This window comes from Heterocephalus glaber, unplaced genomic scaffold (assembly GCF_053883595.1).
Source record: "Heterocephalus glaber isolate CG9 unplaced genomic scaffold, H.glaber_assembly_v1.0 deba00000768, whole genome shotgun sequence".
NCBI classification, from domain to species: domain Eukaryota; kingdom Metazoa; phylum Chordata; class Mammalia; order Rodentia; family Bathyergidae; genus Heterocephalus; species Heterocephalus glaber.
The window spans coordinates 1695672-1716727 of record NW_028258162.1 but is presented as its reverse complement, the minus strand read 5'-3'; the positions used below and the strand labels follow the sequence as shown (position 1 = coordinate 1716727).

The window sequence follows — 21056 nt, the reverse complement described above, 5'->3', positions numbered from 1 at the left end:
GGCCAGCCTGGGCTACATAGTGAGACCCTGTCTCCAAAAAAAAAAAAAAAAAGATAAAAGAAAGAAGAGGGCCGGGGCTTTAGCTCAGTGGTTTCACCGCCTGCTGCGCAAGCTCAAGGACCCGAGTTCGATCCCCGGTAACAAAAAAGAAAGCAAGAAAGGAGGCCACCAAGGTGGCAGAAAGCTGCGTGAGATTCTGTGGGACCTTGAGGGGCCAGAGAGGAGTAGGGTGACTAGCGAGGGGCAAGCATAGCAGCGAGGTAACAAGGCCCGGCGAGCAAGGGAGCAGCAGCGGGCTTCTTGATTACCCTGCACAGGCTTGGGCTTTGCGGCCACGCAGGTGACGTTATAGCGGCTGGCACTGCCCTCTGCTGGACGCTCGGAGCATCGCATGTGGGAACTGTGGGAAGAGTCGGGTCCAGCGCGGTGGTGCACGCCTGTCAGCCCAGCACTCCGGAGGCTGAGGCAGGAGGATCGAAAGTTCCAGCCCAGCCTGGGGCACTTAGTAACTCATCAAGACCCTGCACTGGGGATGCAAATCGTCATGAAGTTCCTGGGTTCAATCCCCAGTGCCCCCTCAATACAAAAGGCTTTTTTGCATGGAGCTAGCATAGTAATGGTAGAGAAACAGACCGGAAAATAGTACAGATTGCCTATCTGAAAATACACTGGGGTTTTCAAGTGTGCATCTCAATGGTTTTTAGTGTATTTGCGGAGTTAGGCCCCCATCACCACAATCGATTGTAGGACGTTTTCATTCTCCGTGCCCACTCGCTGCTGTTCTTTGTTCTTGGTCCACACCCCCGTCCTGGGCCACTCTTCTGCTCCGTGCCTAGAGATTTGCAAGCTCTGGAATTTCATATAAATGGAGCCAGACCATAACGCGTATTTTCTTTGTTTGTTGAGACGGGGACTCGCTATGTAATCCAGGCTGGCCGTGAACTCACTGTGCAGTCCAAGCCAGCCTCCTGCTTCAGCCTCCTGGGCGCTCCCAGAGGGCCCCCTGCAGCCCTGCTGCCCGCTCAGACAACTCCAGGGCTGGGCGAGGGTGCGGGGAGAAAGAGGAGTGGGGCCCCAGCAGTCCGGGAGGCGCCAACAGACCGAGCATGCAGCCCTGTGCCAGGGAGCTGCCGGGACCTGGGAAGAGGAGAAACCGGCCGCGGGCGAGCCTGGTCCCGCTGGGCGGCGGGGTCCCCTCCCTGTGCATCGGTGCACACGCCCGTTTCAGTCCGAGGAGGACGCCCCTAGGGGCGGAGCAGCGCGGCCTCAAGCCTGGAGTCCTCTCGGGGCTCCTTCCCCGGGGCAGGCACTGTGGCCCATTTCACAGAGGCGGCGCCTGAGGCCCAGCGCTTCTCCACGAGCCCTTCTCGCTTCCGTCTCCCTCTGGGGAACTCGGAGCTCTGGGAGCAGCCGGGACTTTCCAGCTGCAGCTCCCGCGCGGCCAGTTCGCGGAGTCTGGCAGATGGAATCCCGGGATCTGTGATTGGGGCGGGTGCGCGGGCGTCGATTTCCCCTCCTGGAAACAGGTCAGCCTGGGTGGGATTCAAAGAACAGAGGCTGCAGTGGTAGCCGGGTCTCACCGAGCCGGGCTGAGAGGAGACCCCGGGTGTCCAGGCCGCCTCCCTCCACAGCGGGGACTCGCTGGTCCCTCCGCAGCAGGCAGCCTCCCCAGCGTCCTGCGGGACACAGGGCCCTCCTCCTTCCCCAGCCTCAGTCTCCTCATCTGCAGAGTGGGTTCGTGGAGAGCTCTCGCCTGGGTGCGAGGGAATGACTGATCAAGTGGTGCCCGCAGTGCAGTGCTCTTCTCGGGCCCTTCCCCCGAGGGTCCTGTCTCACCTGCTTTTTTTTCTAGTTGCTTCGGGTTCCAGGGTCTTTTGCATCCCAGCTGTCCCCTCTGATCGTGTCCCAGCCTGTCCCCTCACTGTGTTGAGGCAGGAACCAGAGCCAGCCTGGGACTCTGGTGGGATCTGAACAGGACTGGACACACGATCACCTCCCCGTTTTGGGCATAGATCTTGGTTACTATGACCAATGAGATAGGAGCCTACTCTGTACCAGAGCACTTCTGGTAAAATGAGTCAGCTCAGAGGTCTAGTCTCGGAGATGCATGGGGGTGGGATGTGCTCTGGGGGCCCCTGACAGCCCGGTGTGTGCTCACTTCCTAGGCAGGATGACAGGCCACGTGTCCCCGCCTCACCTGGCCAGACTGCAGCTGAGCTCTCTCTGTGGCCATGTGCCTGGTATGCCCAGGAACCACCGGAAGGGGACGCGGGCCCTGCAGAAGGCATGAGCTGGGGCAGAGAGTCAGCTCTGCCCTGACCCCAGTGGCCCAGCGAAGCCCCCTCCCTCGGCCTGTGCAAAGGTCCTGGGGCTGGGAGGAGGCGGCTGGGAGTGGGAGGAGCTGGCAGGAGCCTGGGGGGGGGGGCTGGAGGGACCTCCAGCTGAGAAGCCAGTCACAGCCTGTCTCTGTGAGCACACATCGCACTGCGTTTGTAACTGGAACACAATGCTTTGCTTCTCAGTGAAATTCCTTTCCACAGAGGTGGGCTGTGGTGGTGCACGGCCATAACCCCAGCACAGCAGGGCCAAGGGGGGAGCACGGCACGGGCGGGTGAGGCCAGGGCCTCTCGTCCCCTCTGGCTCCGTTCTGTACCCTTCTCTCTGCCTCCTGGAGGCCTCAGCTGTCTCAGGGCTCCCTACTGGGCTCAGGCAGGGCAACCCACTGCTGTCCCTCCTCCTGCCACACCATGTGTCCGTGAGGTGCTTCCCACCAGCCCAGCTCAGCAGCTCTGGGCCCAGGCCATCCTCGGCTCACCCAGCAGCATGTCTGGCACAGCGGGCAGCAGGGACCGATGCCAGCCCCGGGGTTCCGGGTCCCCCCTGGCCAGCTCTCCTCCCAAGCAGCACAAGATGCAGCCACTCCGGGAGAGGGCCTTTCAGGGACCCTGCTGAGCGGTCCCGGGCACCTTGGTGACACCTGCTGCGCTGCAGAAGGGGGCTCTGCCAAGCACCTCTGCGGTTGCAAAGCCTGTGATGGGGAGCTGGTGGCTAGGAAGAGTCTGTGGTTTAGAGATTCCATGACTCAGTCTTCCACATGGAACGTGGATGGGGAAACCGTTCTGGAAAAAGCCACACGATGTGATCCTGCTTATGTAGTCAGAGGCGTGTGTCACTGCTTATGTCATGCGAGCTCACCTATCCCGGCAGGAGAACTGCTTGGGAAGAGTTGCTCCAGACTGAAGTCAGGAGCCAGGGTGGGCAGGAGACATCACAGAGGAGGGGACCCAGACATTCCCAGCACCCTCCCCGTGTTCTCTTGGACTCATCCTTTATGCCTTTGTGCATATTTTAAGTCTCTGTCTTAAATGTCATAATAGGTGCCATTTTCAGGGTCCACGTAGTGCCATCTATTTTCTAGCGGCAGAGAAAGTGCTAGAAGGATGTGCTCCAGACAGAAGAGAGTGGTCACCCCTGCAGGCGTGAGGGTGTGAAGATGGTTGGGAGGTGACAGAGGAGGCTTTATTTTGTTCTGGGAAATAGATGTGATTTGTGCCATTCATACTTCACTTCTTTACAGTGTAAAGCTTCAGTAGGAAGGACATTGCAGACCCTGAAGGATTTGTGTTCTGAGATTCTCGGGGGTGGAATGATGCTGGCTGTGCTGCTCCACCACGGGGAAGGCCCAGCCACCAGAAGGGTAGGGGTCATTTCAGCCCCATCCCCCATCCCGGGATGGGGGCTCCTCGGCCCTGCCTGGGAGACCTGTTGCTTGCAAACCTGTCACCTGCTCACTCCAGCCTTCAGACACTCATGCCCAGGGACAGGTGACTGCGGGTGGCCGGCACGATGGAGTCGATGCCTGGAGTGAGCCTGTCAGCCTGCAGGTTGGGATTTTCCAGTCGGAGGAGGGGAGTCCTGCCTGGAAAGAGTTTCCAGAACCATCTCCGGCAGCTACCTCCTCCTCCTCCCAGTCTTCAGTGAGGAGGTGGAGCCAGGGGCATTTCCAGAAACCCCAGCGAATACCTCTGGGGTGCAGGGGCTGTCTGCATGCTGGGGCCCCATCACCCCAGTCCCCAGCCTGCAGAGCCAGGTGGGTGGTAGGTACCATGCCTACAGCCCTGCTCAGGGGCAGCAACCCTAAGGCCGGCTGCACCTCTCTTCCCTGAGTTGGGGGAATGCTCCTACACACCAGCCCCGGCAATTCATTCTGAATGCCAGTGTCTTTGCCATTAGCCTTTTTATTTTTTTGAGATAGGGTCTCACTGTGTGGTCCAGCCTGGCCTTGAACTCACTATGTAGCCCAGGCTGGCCCTGAAGTCACAGAGATCCTCCTGCCTCAGCCTCTCCACTGGATGACAGGTGTGTACCACCAGGCCTGGCCATTTCCCCTGCTTTGAAATAACAGCAGAGCATGGAAGAGATGAATGTCAGTTCAAAGGGGGGAGTACCCAAAAAGCAACAGGGGTACAAATGTGTGCCATGCGCCCCCAGGGAACAAAAGAGAACACCCGGAAGGGGAAGCTGGGGGGCCGCACCTGGGGTACCCATTCTCCCCTCTGAGCCTCAGGTTCCTCCCCGTCAGATGAGGGTGAGAGAGAATCCCCTCTCAGAAGAAGGCAGGAGGGTGGCAGTGAGCCAACTCTGGGGGCACAAGGGCTTTTGTGCCTTGGCTGAGCTGCTGCCGTGCTGCGAGACCCCGTGTGTGGCAGGGAGTTAGCTTGACCTGCTTTTTAGGGGACCCTTCTGGGGACCCCCTCAGATGGGGAGCAGGGAACCCAGGCAGAAGCAGCCCTGGTGGTGCCGCCTTGCTCCAGCGTTGTCACAGGCTGTGCCATGTCCAGCCCCAGACAGGAGCCTGGCTCCCCGGACAGTGCTCCTCAGCGATGGAGCCTTGGGGCATGAGAGGCCATCGCTCCTGGAGCCATCTGCCACCTGGAAGCCCTGCATCTGGGCTGCCTGCCCATGCCCCGTGCAGGGACATAGAGCCAGGGCCGAGCCCCAGCCCGCTCCTCTCTGCTGTGCCTCACTGGGAAAGCCCCCGTTCTCTCTGAGGTCCATCCTGGCCCTAACTCGCTGTGCCCGGTGAGGGGTGGGACCTGGGCTGCGGGGCCCAGGCCAGCTGCTGGATGTCTCCTTAGGCGGCTGGTGATGCCTTCACAAGGCCACGTGAGGGCGGCAATGCACAGAAAGTGGCCATGGAAGGCCCGCAGGTGGGTTTGAGATTCCAGATTTACAGACAGGGAAACAGCAGACTGATTAGGTAGCACGAAAGAGAAAAACCTGTGTGGAAGAAAAGGGGGTTCCAGGCAGAAGGACGGCTGGGAACCGCTGCTTCAGCATCACCCAAACCCCCAGCTCCTCCCTGCCCCAGAGCCTGGGCCTGGCTCTCCACCTCTCACCTTCCAGCTTCCGGGCCTCACCCCTCCCGACCCTTCCCTTTGAGCCGGGCATGGTGGTGCACGCCTGCAATTCACTCTGGGAGGCTGCGGCAGGAGGATGGAAGGAATGATGAACTTGGCAAGATCCTGTTTTAAAATACAGTTTTATTTTTATCTTTATGGTATTTTGAGTCAGGGTCTCACTATGTAGTTCAGGCTGGCCTTGAACTCACTATGTAGCCTAAGAGCTTGTGGCAATCCTCCTGCCTCAGCCTCCTGAGTGCTGGGATTACAGGTGTGTGCCACCATACCTGGCTCTTAAAGTTTTTTTTAAAAGGGCTGGGGATGTAGCTCAGTGAGAAGGCCGTGGGAACTCTCCCCTTAGCAGTGAGCCGCATGAAGGCAGGGGCCTTGTGCACCTTACCCGCCTCTGTCTGCTAGTCCACCAGCATCCCTGTCTGCTGGGAGGTGGGTGCCCAGGGCGTTGGAGGGAGAGGAGGAGGAAGAGGGACCATTGCTGGACCAGAGACTGCCTGCCCCCAGCCCAACTCCCTTTAGACCGTGACTGGCACAGACGACAACTGCTGTGACTTGCAGCCACCGTGTGCCTCAAGTCCTCCTGGGCCCTTGACATCTCCAAAAGGACCCCATTTTAGGGTAGCACCGTCTGGACTCCCAGGAGGGAAGCGACGTGCCGAGGGTTTAAGTGCCAGAGCTCGCCTTGGAATTGGCAGGGTGGCTCCTATATTTCTGCGCCAGAGGCAGAGAGAAGCCTCCCTGGGAAACAGTTGTCATCACTGCAGTCCCCGAGCGGTGCGTGCATTTTAGCAACAGATTTCCAGGTTTCTAGCGCGGGCTGGAAAGGGCTGCCTCGCTGCTGCGCCCCGCGCTCTCCACCGCCTGCCCGAACAGTTCTGCAGGGAGAGCGCCACGGGGCGGCAGCGCCTGGTGATGCAGTTGCCATGGCGACGAGCGCCTCCGCGTTGATTGGTCCAGCGCGATTGCGCTCCATTGCTCCTTGGGAGCTGGGTGGTTGGGAGGCTCCTGCGCTCCCGCCCCTCCTCCGGATGCTGGGAGAGCAAACCCCCGCGCCTACTGCCCCCAGCCCTCCGCTCCTCCTCCCTAAGCCCTGCCACCCCGGATGTGCGGGAGGCAAACATCCTGAGGAGGTCCCAGGTGGCAGCCACGCCACCCAACCTGGTGACCATGGTGACTCCTTGTCTCCCAAGTCTCCCGGGCACAGTCTAGGGACCAGCGTGCTAAGGACCCCTCTGGAGCCTGCCCTGCACTCCCGCCCCAGCTTCTCTGGCTCAGCCTGCCACCCCCAGGAATATGACTCGCCCTTCGATTTAATTTTATTCCCTTCCGCATCTCTCTTGGGCATTCTGCTCCTCCTCTTAACCACGCTGAGCCTTCCCAGCCAGAGAGGAAGAGAGGACGGGACTCAGACAGGATGGCTTGCCGAAGACGCTGTTTGTGAGTATATGTGGCAGGGTTGTGCCCAGAGCCCGAGGCCAGGGCTGCCGAGCCCAGCTGGCAGCTGGAATGAGGTGCTTGGCAGAGGGAGGGCAGGTGGCTTGCAGAGGGAGCTGGCCACCTTGCAGGGGAGCCACTGTTTGTCCCCTGCAGCGGAGATGTTTGTTGGTGGTGACGCTGAGGAAAAGGGTATTAGTCAGCAAGTCTTCATCAGGCTGAGACTGACTGGCTTGGAGGACAGGTGTCCTCTCCCAAATCCATATGCAGGGGCCTCAGGCCCACTGCTGCATTTGGCTTTCGGCACAGCCCACAGCATTCCCATTTGGGGAAGGACTTTGGTCCCCAGTATGCCCATAACTGGTGCCTCTGCCGTGCCCAGTGGAAGGCTGGCAGTCAGACTGAGGGTACTGCAGGTGCTGCGTCCTGCACAGATAGGTAGGGCCTGGCCCGTCTTCCCAAGAAGTGTGGTGTCCGTGTCCAGCCACAGTGCCCAGGTGATCTGTGGGCAGGGCTGAGGTAGAGCACTGTCAGCTGGGCCTAATGCCAGGGGCAGAAGCCGGTAAAGTCTGCATGAAGTGGTGACATCACAAGGCCGGGGTATTTATGGAAACCAAAGCCCATGCTTGGTTAAGTCAGTCTTCCCAGGGGGCAGTGGGCCCCAAATGCCAGTTCTCTGGCAGCTCTCTGGGGCTCTGCACTGTGCCATTCAGGGCTGAGCAACCTTCACCCTCCTCCCAGACCCCAGGCCATCTGGGTTGAGGCCCAGCTTAGGGTCTCCCCTGCCTGGGCACTTACCCAGCGCGGGGTGGCTGTCTGTTAGGGCTGTTTGGTGACCTCAGATTTTATGACGTTAGAGAACAGGGCCGGATCCTCTTGGCTTGGGCTAAGAGAGGAAGGCTGGAGTGCTCCCCAGGGCAGTGGGGGATCCCCCACGGCCACGGCAGACCCCTACCAAGGCCAGGCACCTCCTCCTCCATGGAGGGCGGTCCTCATGCTAATGGAGCAGGGGATGTAAACACAGCCTGGCTGCAGCTGCCTCTCTGTGCGAAGCTGCATCAGCAGTCCATGGTCTGTCTTGGAAACATAGCAAGTCCTTTCCAGGTGTGGCACTTCTGTCACCAGCTCTGGGTAGCACAGGTCCTCAGGAGGAGCTGTGTGCCACCTGGCACACCTTTGCCAGGGCCCAGGAGCTTGATGGCAGAGAAATTCCTAGCTCCCCGGCACTGCCAAACCCTTGGGGAGGTAAGACGTCACCCGGATGAAATGTGAGTCTCCATGGAGAGTAACACTGTTTTAGTTCTCACAAAAGCCTGGTTTGGACAGGTGCAAAGATTCCACGTGAGAGACAGGGAAACTGAGGCTTGGCAACTCTCCCCTGGAACCTTGGAGCGTGTTAGCCAGGGCCAGGAGTGTGGACTTTAGTGGGGGATCTGCACCGGAATCACTTAGGAACATTATAAAATACCCAGCCTGAATCCCGCTGCGGGAGACTCGAGTTTGTGGGGCTGAAGGCATCGGGATCTGCTCGGTCCCCGGGTGCTGGTGATGAGTGTCTGACTGCAGTTGGTGTTCCCGGGAGGCAGCTGCTCCTGTGGCAGCATCGCAAAGCAATCCCAAGTGTCTTGCCAGGAACAGTTTCTAGATTCCAGGGCCCTTTCCCAGTGGGTTTGATCTGGTCTGCAGAGCCCAGAAACTGCATTTGAACACATGGAGCTGGCCAGTTTGTGGCTGCATGGACTAAGCCTGTCTACCCTGCTGGCCTGGGAGAGGGCAGGGCCTGTCAGGAATTCTTGCTTCCCACTGCCCTTCCCTGAGGGTCTTTGCTCCCCATCCAGGCACCGTGACAGCCGGGCCATCCTCCCCCTCCTCCCCCTGCAAGACCACCCTCAAAACTTTTGGCACTGACCTTCTAAACAGACTAGCAGGGCCGGGCTGCACAGCCGTGTGGGCCCTGCTGTTGCAGAGCCATGTGGGACCCAGAGCTGGCCTTGCTGTGTTCACCCACTGGGTGCTTGATCCACCAGTTTGTCCTTGGCCAGGACCAGGGGCAGGACGCCTGTTGCTGGGCAGCTCCAGGTGTTTAACTTTCCTCACAGCTGGAAATTCAACCCTGGCAGCATTGTGGCCAACCTCAGAATCACCCTGTTTGGCCTCAAAGCTTGCCCATTTCCCTTTCTTTCCCAGGAATTGAACCCTGCTGGACAAGTTCTCTACCACTGAGCTACAGCCCCAGTCCTCTTTTATTTTTATTTTAAGACAGGGTCTCACTAAGCCAGCTTTGAACTTTCGAACACTCCTCTCCACTGCTGGAAAAGGCAACATTATTGATCCCATTTCACGGACAAAGATACTGAGGCTCAGAGAGCAGAAGGAACTTGCCAAAGGTCACATAGCTCTTCCTTTGGCCTGGGAGGTTCACTGTACCCCCTGTCCCCAGCTTCTGTGCATTTCCCTCCCCTCTGCCCTCTGGGCCTGCTGGTTGTCATGGATCTAGACTCTGCCACGAGGGGAGCAGGGTCACAGCTGGGGACTCAGTCACTCATGGAGGTAGCACAGTGCAAGAGATAAAGGATGCTAACAAGAGCAGCTAAACTTATTTATCAAACAGAATCCATGAAGCCTCTGAGTCAGTTCCTTGATGCCACTCGCTAGCAAGCAAGGTCACTGCTCTAATGACAGCTTGATGAACAGCGTCTTAGTGATGGCCGGGTGCCCTTTACAGTGACCACTCTGGCGTCCTGGTCACTGCCCTACATGACAGTGGACTTGGAGTGCTCTCTGTTCATGACTGCCCGAGGCCTAGGGCTCACAACGCAGGACACAGGCCCGGAGGGAGGGATACTGTCTAACCTCTCCCTGGCCACTACTCCTCCCCTCCCTGCAATTGCATTTTCATTCACGGCCCGGCCCCTCCGAAGGCCCAGGTGCCCAGCCGTTTCCTTGCCCCTTCCCCGCCCAGTGTGGCCTGTTGCCTGTGGCCGTGGGCTTGGCAGGCCCAGGGTAGAGGTGCTGAGCACTTGTTAGCTTAGGCATTGCCAGCCTGTAACCGGCACTCAGGAAGTCTGTGGCAAATGAATGGATTACGGGTGGTTGCCAGGCACTGCCCTAAACAGGGATACAAAGCCAGGTAAGAAATAGTGTCTGTCTTCTGGGAGCCAGCAGGTGGGTGGGGGACAGGTGTTAGAACATCAGCACAAAGGGCTGGACAGAAAGACGGCCCGGAAGCAGGGAGTGGTTGCCGTTGCCACTGGCGTTCTGGGGTCAGGGAACCTGCCAGTGGTCATGGCGGGAAGGACTCGAGCTGACATTAGGCCGAGGGTTTTGAAGCCTGAGCTGCTTTGACCTTCCCAGTGACCCTGGGGGCACTGCTTTTCCGTTTCTCATTACAGACCATCCGAGTCCCAGAATAAGGACCCCAGCAGGACCTAACTCCTGATACAGGAGTTCTCGGTTCAGGCTGGTGGGCTGTTCAGGGCACCATTCCCTGCAGGGGCCCCTAAGGATACTGGGGGTCTCCCTCCCCTCTGCAGGCTCAGCAGCCTCGACCTCTCTTCTGACCGGTGGAGAAACTAAGGCCCAGGCTTCCCTGTTGAGCACATGTCGAGTATGATGGCCTGCAGCCCTTCCCCCTGCAAACACACCTTGCTGTCGAGCGCGTTGGGTTGTTTTCTGGGCGCTCATATCTCTGCCCTTTTTGGCCCCAGAAGGTCACTGGGCAGTGCCTAGGTGTCACTCGGAGAGGCTGAGGCACACAGGAAGGTTCCACAGCATGCAGTGAGGTCTGGGGCCAGAGCTGCTCCACACTGGACCTGCCACGCTGCACCGGGCCTGGCTTGGGTCGGGTTAGAGACTTCGTCAGAGACAGGGACAGACACCCAAACCTGCCACCACCCTCCAGGGACAGGTCTTCTGCAGGAACCAAGGCCCAGACCTACGGCCCAGCCCCAGGCAGGACCATGCCAGCCTGGGCACCATCCTCCTGGGTGGCCTTGGGTACAGGTGCTAGGCCACAGCCTCCTCCGTGGCCTGGGCTGGTTCTCTGCCTCCCAGGCCTCACATTCCAGCGCCCACCCCTTCTCCGTCCCCCGATGCCCCTGTTTCCCTGGGGACCCGGTGCCTGCTCCCCAGAGCCCTTGCCTGCCCCGTGGTGCTAGCTCCTTGAGAAGCGTCTCCCGGCGAATCCTCAGAGCTGTGCTGAGCCGGTTCTGGGGTCATCCCATTCTGCAGGCAGATGTCTCACCCACCCGGGGTCAAGGCCGAGGAGCTGTGCACAAGGTGTCCCAGCGTCTCCTGGTGTCTCCTGGCCGCCAGGCCGGGCCCCTTCCCCACATATTCTCAGCTGGCACTGGGTGGAGGAGGCCGCTCCACCGCTGCACACCCTGCACAGCCCCTGCCCTCGGGGCTGCAGGGCCTTTGTCTGGGTCCCTCAGCCGGGCCTGACCAGGCCAGTTTGTCCCCGTCAGCAGCCACCGCCACTGGTGCTGACTAAGCTGCCTGTGGCTGGCTTTGGGGCTGCTGTTTCCCTTGAGTGCCTGCTAGTGGGGGGCCCTGTGTCCCCGTCCCCAGCACTCACCCCAGGAGGCCCCCGTGACGCTTGTGCCTTCCGTCAGGTCCCTGGGGAACAAGGGCAGGGAAGTTCCTGCCCCCAGTGTGACCCTGGGCCCCCGAGCTCTGGAACTGGAGCTGCAGGATGACACTTCCAGTTCGCAGGTTTTCCGAAAGGTGTGGGAGGCCGGGAGAGGAAGGCGTGGTGGATGCTGGAGGGCCCTTCTGACGCCCTGGCTCTGTCGCAGCCCAGTCCTTCTGGTGCTTTCCGGGGGCCTAGTTCACTTATCCCAGTGGCCGTTGGGTACCTGGTCTGCGTGCCAGGCTGGCCCTGCACGTGTGGAGCTGACATGTAGCAGGTGGACACTGGACCCGGGACTCGGGACGTGGGACACGGGACGTGGGACACGGACAGAGGCACCTGCTGGAGACCGGGAGCACAGTTTAGGTGGTGCAGGGTGGCACGTGGCCCTTGTCCCACGCTGCACTCTGTCCTGTCAGCTGTGCCCTCCCAGCACCCCGCTACACCCATCTGTCACCCACCCATGAACCCTCTTAATCTTTTTTTTTGTTTGGTTTGTTATTTTGAGACAGTCTCGCTATATTCTCAGCTTGTCTTAAACTCACTGTGTAGCCCAGGTTGGCCTTGAACTCATGGTGATCCTCCTGCCTCAGCCTCCCGAGTGCTGGGATGACAGGCAGCCACCATGCTCAGCCTCTCAACTATTTTTAAATGTGCAGTTCAGCAGCATTAAGTAATTTCACATCACTGAGCAACTCTCACTGTCTATCTCTAGAACGCTCCCATCTTCCCAGAGTGAACTCTGTCCCCTTTCAACACTAATTCCTCATTCTCCCTCCCTCATCCCTGGCACCCACCATTCTATTTCTGTCTCTAAACCTGACTGCTCTGGGAACCTCACATGGATGGAACCATAGAGTATTTGTCCTTTTGTCACAGGCTTATTTCCCTTGACATAATATCCTTAAGGTTCACCCACACTGTAGCATGTGTCAAAATGCCCTTCCTTTTTAAGGGCTATATAATATTCCACTGCATGGATGGACCACATGTTGCTTATTCCTATGTCTACAGTCGGACAGTTGGGTTGCCTCTGCGTTTGGGTATTGTGAATAATGCTGATATGACCATGGATGTGCTCATACCTCCTCCGGACCCTGCTTTTGAATGTTTTCTGTGTCCTCTCTGAGGTAGAATTGCTGGAGCAGGCAGGAACCCTGTTTCCCACCATTGAACTTTCCCACCAGCATTGCACAAGCATCCTCATTTCCCAGCATCCTTGCCATCACTTGCTGTTGTCTGTTTTTTTAACAATAGCCATCCTAAAGGGGTGAAGTGGTATCTCCTGTGCTTTTGATTTACCCTTTCCTAAGTGAAGGCAGGCGAAAGTGAGGATGTTTATCATACAGAAAAGACCCTTGAACCTTTGTTATGATATTTTTATTTATTTCCGCAATTGAGAGCACCTCAAGATGAAGGCCACCTCCGCTCCCCTGTACTGCCGCTTGACGCCATCACCCTGGCTAACTCTGGGTCAGGCCAGCTATTGGGGCGCAGTTCGGTGACAGAGCTTGTGCTCAGCGTGCACAAGGCCCTGGCTTCCATCTGCAGTGGTTCCCCCAGGGCAGTCAGTGCAAACGCTGTCATTTTAAACCGGGCGCCTCGGCACATACCTGCAGTCCCAGCCTCTTGGGAGGCAGAGCTAAGAGGATCGCTTGCACCCAGGAATTCAGGGCCAGCCTGGGTATCCCAGCTGCAAGAAAATAAAAATGAAAATAAGCCACCGAATGCACGTCATAGGACTGCAGCATACATCAGAGTTTTCCTTCAGGAACTCTTCCAGAACTCTGCCAAGAGCTGTCACATGCAGAGCGTCCCATCACTGAGGTTAGCTGTCCTCCAGGGGCCAGAGTTGCCCAGAATCCCAGCACTGTTGTAACCAGAGAGGGCACTGACTTTGTTTTCGGGCCCAGGGGGACCAGGCCGCCCACCATTAAGCTGGACTACGCGTTCACCATTAGGTCTTCTCCTATTTCTCTCTGTGACGGCCATGTCATTCGTGTCAGAGCAGAGAAGCTGGCAGTGGACAGGTTAGCATGTGAGCAGGGCTGTGAGGTGAGGGATCTTCCCAGTCCTGGGACTGTCGTGTCCAGTCAGGCCTGTGTTCTGCATGCTCAGATTCAACCAACTGTGCATAGAAATTCCAGAAAGTTCCCGAAAGCAAAACTTGAACTTGAAGAGACAGGTGGGCACAGCTGCTGTGGTCCCCACCATGTCCCAGGTCCAGAGTCCCTGTCCTCCCGTGTCCCGTGAGTGTCACCCACCTGGAGCTAGCGTGTGTGCTGTGTGGCTGTGCCCACGCTGGTTGCGTCTATCCTGAGGAGGCGTAGACATTTTCCGCATCATCATTCCCCACACAACACGGCAGAACAGCGACTCAGCACCGGTGTTACGGTGGGCAGGGTGAGGCATCTGGAGGTTCAAGTATGAGGGAGGATGAGTGGGTCACGAGCCAGCGGAGGTTCTGGAAGCCCAGAGCGGGCCAGGCCGTGAGGCCCAGCTGCTGCTGTGACTGGTCCCTCTGTCAGCTCCCAGGGCACCGGGAGGGGACACAGCCGTCACAGACACGGAGATACGACTGGTGGAGGACAGGTGTGGCACTGGGCAGTCAGCAGGGACTTTCCTGAGAAAGCCACGGGCTCTGGGGGCCTCCCAGGGCCTCTCTGTGGTTAGGGACTTCAGCATCCATGGGTTTTCCAGGACTTTCAGCACTGTGGGAAATCCAAGATGGGCAGACGGATGTTACTATGTCGGTGTCCTGAAGGTGGTGATGTCCTTGAGACGCTGCCACTGGGAGAGATGGGTGGAGAGAAGACAGGACCTCCCTGTGCTATTTTTTTCACAACTTCAGATGCATCTGAAATTATGTAACTCAACTAATTTGTAACTCAACTGTTGGTTTAATTTTAGAAAGTCAGGAGGCAGGTGATGGGTCCCAGGCCTGGGGACAGCCAGCAATTTCCCTGCCCCAGACCCCCACCTCGGAAAGGCAGTGCCAACCCTGACTCTCCTGGACCCACTGTCCTCAGGGCTCCCCTCCCTTGCCTCCGGGCAGCAGGCAGAAGCCGCTGGGGTCGAGACAAACTGAATGTCCCTGCAAATGCCATTTGGAAGACAAAAATGGAAAGCAGTCGATTGAAACTAAAAGGTTTCGGGAAAACAAGTACTTGTGATGATTTTGTCGTTCTGCACACTCTTCTGCGAATTGGCTTTTGTCACACTGGCTTGTCATAGATTGAACGAGAACCCAGGACAGAGCTGGTGAGGTTGGGCACAGCAGTGAGCCAAGAACGGGCTGCGGTCAAAGCCAGGCCCAGTGTGGTGTCAGCTCAGAGGCCCCACCTGGCCCAGGTTAAGGGGCTCCTGTCTGCTTTGTTTCCTGGGGTGCACTTGGGACCCCAGCAGCCACCCCATCCTCCCTCGAGGTTGGCGTCCCGGCTGCAGGAACAGCACCCAGCTCGGCAGGTGGCCGATGAGAGCAAAGCTAATCACAAGATGCTTTATTGGCTCCAGAGCTTCCGAGCTTTGTTCCTCATCGTGACAACAGCCCTGGCATCTGTTCGGAATGGTTAATAAGGGGTGAGATGCGTTTTTAATCACCACAACCCTCGCTGAGATTCACAGCCGTCTCTCAACAGCCTGGCAATGGTGCTAAGCGTTTCCTACCATTTAATCTCCATTGTCGGCTGAGAAATGTTCCCAGGCTCTGTGGTCCCCATTCTTGATCGGGCTTCAGTCCCGAGCAGATCCAGGGCTGCAGAGCCACTGGGCTGGGCAGAGGTGAAGACCATCCAGGGCTCTTCCTGCCCTCCCAGGAGCTCCGGGGAGGGAACCCCTCATCTGCTGCCCCCCAGTGATTGTGTGGCAGGTAGCCGACTGCGTCACCTCTCTGAAGTTATTTCCTTTCCTCTAAAATGGGCTTGCGCAGATTCCAACTTTGTAGGGGGTGGTTGTAAGGCCCCAGTGCAGTGGTGGCCCTGTCCCCTCCTCCGAGGGAGAGTTTTAGGGCTCTTGGATCACATATGACGGAAACTCAGGTCAGAGGGTCCTGGAACCTGGCTCCAGAACAAGTGGATCGTGGGGCTGCAGTCCCTTGGTGACCGTTTCCTTCCAGTCCTGTCGCTGGGATGTGTCCCCTCATCCAGGCTCCCCCATCTCGCCAGTCAGCCCTGGGCCTCGTGGCCATCCAAGGCCAAGAGAGCATCTGGGGCCGTGAAGGACCACCCCTGGAGCCCGGCACGGGGGTCAGCATCCTAACCACTTCGCTGAGAATGGAAGAGGGAGGGTCACATGCATGTGGGGTTTTTGGTAGGTAAACTGAGGCTAGAGAAGTGGTTAGAGGGGAGCGTGGCCGGTTTGGGGCAAGTCCAGACCAAGCGGGAGTGGGTGGAAGCCCTAGGCTGCCCAAGCCGTGGCTGAAGCACAGGAAGGCCAGCCCGGTGCCCCAGCGCCCCAGCGCAGCACCTGCTCCACGGGCTCTGCACCCCCAGAGCCCCATGGACAGGGTCAGGAGAGGGGGTGCCACACACCTGGCAAGTCGCAGGAGCCCTTATGCCATGCCCCCCACCAAGCTGGTATAACTTCCTCTTTCTTTGCCAGCCAGGACCTGCAAACCAGAACCCTTTTTCTTGCTATTTCATCTTTCCTCCTTAAGAAGAAGAAAAGACAAAATCTAGGGTGCATAGGGTGTTGTGTGACAGCCAGAGCACTCTCCGTTTATCCCAGGTTGACCTCAGATCCTCCTCACTGGCACCTCAGGAGGAGACCCTTCCTGGCAGCATTGGGCCTCCCGGGGAGGAAGTCGGAGGGGAGGCCGGCGTGCCTGGGTGCCCGCTGCCTGTCTCGTGCCCCCATCTGTGAAACGCAGCCCCAGATTCTTAAGCGAGGACCACTTTGCTTAGAGGGGGAGGACCACTAGGATTCCGCAGCTGGAGCTCCTATCCCTGTGCGGGGGTCCCGGCATGTGCTGCTCAGGGTGCTGGCGAGGGAGGGAGCCTCCTGTCCTCAGACCACAGCCTTGTGAGCTGGGGATGAGGACTCTGCCACCCTGGGCCCCTGCAGGCAGTGCGGTTGTTGCTCTAACAGACCCAGCTGCCCTGTCCGCCTGCCAGAGTTGGGCTGTGCTGTGGCTCCACTTCCTCCTCAGCCGGGCCCTTGACCTGTATCACCTGGGCCTGGACAGGTGCCTTTCCAGGAGCCCACAGTCCAGCCCAGAACCTGAGCCCAGAGAGGGTGGGGCTTCTGCCCAGATCCCCCAGCCATCTGCGCACACCCGGGGTAGAGTCAGGCTTTTTGTGGCACCCACCACCAGTCCGGCGTAGGTGTGGACTCCGTGCTGGCCCTGGAGTGGCTGCCTGGAGGGTCTGGACGAGCAGCCAAGTGTCCCCCGGCCTGAGCAGCACTGAAGGGCGCCCGTGTCCCCTTCAGCCTGGGCGTGTTGTCTTTCCCTCTACAGGTTACTCTGTCCAGATGCCACGCCCTGCCTGGCCCAGGCGGGTGGAGGGGCTCGCTAGGCAGAGCCTGAAGTGGCCTGACTGGGGAGCCTGATGGGGGCCCTCTGAGACCCAGCCTGAGGCCAGGGTGGCAGGGGCAGAGGAAGCATCCAGGCTTTGTGGCCCATGGCACCTAGCGGTCTGGCTCGGGGACCTGGTGAGGGGCAGTGCTGTCCCCAGATGGCCTCCTCCAGGTGGGGCTCCTGTTACAGAGAGACTAAGGGGCCCACAGAGGCCCTTGGGGCACTTGGTTCCCTGCGACTGGAGGTCAGGGCTTTGATGAGGGGGACAACAGGCTTGGGACAGTGACCTTGTTGGGACCAAAGGGCAAAGGAAGCTCAGGAAGGAAGTAGACAAGGCCGGAACTGACCACTGGCTCATTTCCTGCTGTGGTCACCAGCTTGCCCTGGGGGCCCAGATCACCTGATTCTCTTGCCAGAGCCACTGCTACCTGCCTGCCCGGAGCTCTGCATGGCAGTGGAGCAGAAGGGAGGACGCTAGCTCAGGCTTGGTGAGCACTTCCTATTTGTTCAAAACACTCCAGCCCTGTGCCAGGGCCCCCGGGGCTCAGAGAATCTCTTTCCAGACCCCTGGCCTTCCACTGCCGAAGACCCAGCCCTCCCTCCCTCTCTGCACCTTTGAACCATGAGTTCATTGGCTATTTAACAATTGAGCCTTTTTAGGAGCCAGGCATGATGCGTGTGTGATCCCAGCACTGGGGAGGCTGAGGGAGGAGCATCACCACAGGTTCAAGGCCAGCTTGAACTATATAGCAAGGGCCTATCTCAGAACAACAAAACAAAACAGAAAAACAAAGACTAGGGGGCACTTTCCAGGAAGCTTTATCAAGGAGGTCCCCGTCCCTTCCATCACCTTGTAGTTTCTGTGCCCTTTGAGGGGACTTTGCTTTTGTGATTATAGTCTTTCTTTGTCCACACCCGGTAGTGACCATCTCTGTCCCCTCCATGCTTGTCCGGCCCTGTGCTTTGAGCACCCATCTTAGATGCCTATCACCTCTGGGTCCCTCAGTTTCCACATCTGTAGAGTGGGGCTCTGGGGTCACACAGTGTGAAACGCGCTTTCAGTGGTTCCCCTGCCCTGGCGCCACAGTGTTTGTTTTCCATGGTTTGGCTCCTTGTGGTCCACCAAGGTCTAACAATCCAACGGAAAAATTCCGGAAATCGTCCCTAAGTCTTAAATAACCCTTATTACAGTGCGTTGTTATAATTGTCCTGTTGTGTTATTAGTTGTTGCGGCTCACATCTTATTGTGCCTCGTTGAGAAATTCAACATTGTCCTGGTGTATGGAGGGAAGGCCGTGCATAGGGTTCAGTTCTATCTGCAGCTGCAGGCGTCTGTGGGGCTCTGGCACAAGTGCCCAGGGAGAGGCCACTGCTGAGCCAGCCGCCTGGGGCCCTGATGTGAGTGCAACCCCAGCACTGCATGGCCCCAGGTTGCACAAGTGACTCACTGTCTGACAGGGCCTGGGCCTCGCCCACCTGCCTGCCAAAGCCAGTGACTCCTCTAGACACACTTCCTGCGCTGCGAAGGGAAACTGAGACCCAGAAGGGTCCCGGATGCCCAAGTCCCACCCCAGGGCCCTGAGCTCTGCCTGTGTCTTCTGAGACATCCCTACCCTGCAGTGGTGGTGGTGGGGGGGTGTCTTTCCTCGGTTTAAAGAAATTAGTACATGTTTTTTGTTTGTTTTTGTGGTTTTTGTTTTTTGAGATAAGGTCTTGCTATGTACTCCAGGCTGGCCTTGAACTCCTGGTAACCCTCCTGCCTCAGGCTCCTGAGTGCTGGGATTACGGCTGTGTCACCGCATGCAGCTATTAGTCCATGTTCTCAGTGCATAATGATTTCGCTTATTGTGGGGAGTCGGTGCATGTACCTCGCACATCCTCATTCCTTCTGCATCCCCTTTCTCTCTCCTTCCTGCCCACCCCTTCTATCTCTTGGACACCTTCCCTTTTGCAAGAGATCTATCTCCTTATTACCTAACTCTTATGTTGCTTTTTATTTGTACTTTCAGTTTCTCATAGTCAATATTGAAGCTTGTGTGTCTGATTTATTCCACTTCCCATTATGGCCTCAAGGTGCCTCCATTTTCCTACAGATGACTCAAGTTTCTGCTTTATGCCAGAGTAGTGCTCCATTGTGTGTAAACACATTTTCTTTATCCATTCATCTGTTGATGGACATGTAGGCCACTTTCAAGATTTAGCTATTATGAGTTGTGTGCAGTGGGGAATTTTCCAGATTCTAGGGCAGGGCAGCCTGGCAAGATGAAGGGTATGGAGCCCAAGCCAGAACAGTCACTTCACTGTGCCCATCTGGGACCGCCAGGCCAATGGGCAGGGCCCTTGTGGGCCAGAACCAGTCAGGAAAGCCAACAGCAAGTGGACAGCAGCTCTCCGTGGTCTCCTCAGAGAGAGGCTCCTGGGCGGGGCGGCCAGAGCAGGACACAGGGCAGAGGTTGTAGGACAGCAGCCACCTCCCCCAGATCAGGAGGCAGGGCTTGGGCGATGTCCTGTGGCTTCTCACTCCGTCCTGGAGGACCTCAGGGGGCGTCTGACCCCATCCATGACGGCCCAGCCCTGGCAGGCGGGAGACTTTGCTGGATTTGGGTCCAGGGCCACCTCCTCCCTTCTCTGTCTCTGCCTCAGAAGTCCCTGTGTGCACGGAGTGGCCAGGGCCCAGCCCTCACCATCAGCCTCTGTGTACCCGGGGCCAGGAAAACACCCCCCCCCGCCCGGTGCCCGAACTTCCAGGCATGCGGCCCTCAGGAGTGGCCGGCCGTGCACAAAGCCCTGTTGAAGACCTGCTCCCCACAGCCTTGTTTACGCGGTGGGCTCGGGTCGGGCAGTGCCAAGCCCAACCCTGGCCTGGCCTGGGAGAGGTGCGTGCCAGTGTCCCCATGGCCAGCTCAAGGGCCGGGCGGGCTGTTTTTCCAGTCCCAAACACCCCCATGGGATGTGGCGAGCAGGGAAGCTGTCTCACAGAGCAGAGGTGAAACACACACGCACCCAGGCACTGGCGCCTGTGCTGAGCAAGATCCAGTGGAAAGGGTCCAGAAATAGTCTCCTGGGTGTCCGGGAATGGCAGGCAGACGCCTTCATTTTCCTTGCTGTGTTCAGCCCTTCCTTCCACAGCTGGTACTGGGACCGTGATTTTTTAATACCAGGGAGGAGAACCGTGCAGCTCCCTGCCCCATTGGGAGCTGAGGCAAACCCCACAAATGACCTCTCCCGGGCCTGAAGGGGTCTGAAGCCTCCATGCCTCAGGCTCCATCCCGGGTGCCCTGGCTCTAAACAGGCTCAGCCCACTCGGGTTCCCACTGCAAGCCTGGCCGCAGAGTATCTGGGACTTAAAGCTGCTGCCCCAAGCAGGGGTTCCACGGGGTCCCAGAGCCGCCCTCTGCCCATTCTCCATGGTCTCCCTAGGAACCAAGGTGGTCCAGGACCCCCTCCCCCGCCCCACCTGGGATTCCTCCCACAAAACACAGGGTGCCCGGGAGGACGCTCACCCCAGGGCATGCACAGTGCGCTGACCTCAGACAGCTCCCACGGGGTTGCTGGTTACCCAACAGAACCACCTGGGGGGCTTTTAAAAAGAGGGGTGCACACAGCCAGACACTTCACCAGTGCACATGCTAGGATGGAAGGGATGATTTGAAGTCCGGGAGATGCAAATTAGAACCACAGCCAGCTAGCACTACCTACAGAGCAATCCAAATGCTCAGAAGAGAAAAATGGAGAGGACCAGGATCCAAGGAGGGGTGAGGAGAGACAGCCTCACTCCTCAGTCATCCCACTGGCACTGGGGTCCGACAGTGGGACGGCCGGCTGCTCTGGAAAGCAATTGCTAGTTTGTTTTAAAACTAAGCATGCACCTGCTGCAGGACCCAGTAGGCATGCTCTTGGGCATTTCTGTTGTTGTGTTGTGTTTTGTTCTGTGACAAGGTCTCACTGTATAGTTCAGGGTGGCCTTGGATTCACTGTGTAGCCAGGACTGGCCTGGAACTTGAAGTGATCCCCCTGCCTCAGCCTCCCAAGTGCTGGGATTACAGGTGTGCACCGTCAT

At 58.2% G+C, this 21056-nt stretch overlaps 1 protein-coding gene across 5 annotated transcripts in view; it reads left to right on the top strand.

Annotated features, from left to right (window-relative positions):
* Positions 1–21056, top strand: part of Iqsec1 (IQ motif and Sec7 domain ArfGEF 1) — a 280229-nt gene that overhangs the window by 166828 nt on the left and 92345 nt on the right. The window contains exon 1 of one of the 5 annotated variants that reach the window (XM_087207200.1): positions 6455–6854. The exons of the other annotated variants lie outside the window; for them this stretch is intronic. Coding sequence (XP_087063326.1) covers positions 6832–6854 — 23 coding nt within the window. The 5' untranslated portion in view covers positions 6455–6831. Of the gene's footprint in view, positions 1–6454; positions 6855–21056 lie in introns of those variants that run through there. 5 annotated transcript variants of the gene reach the window in all.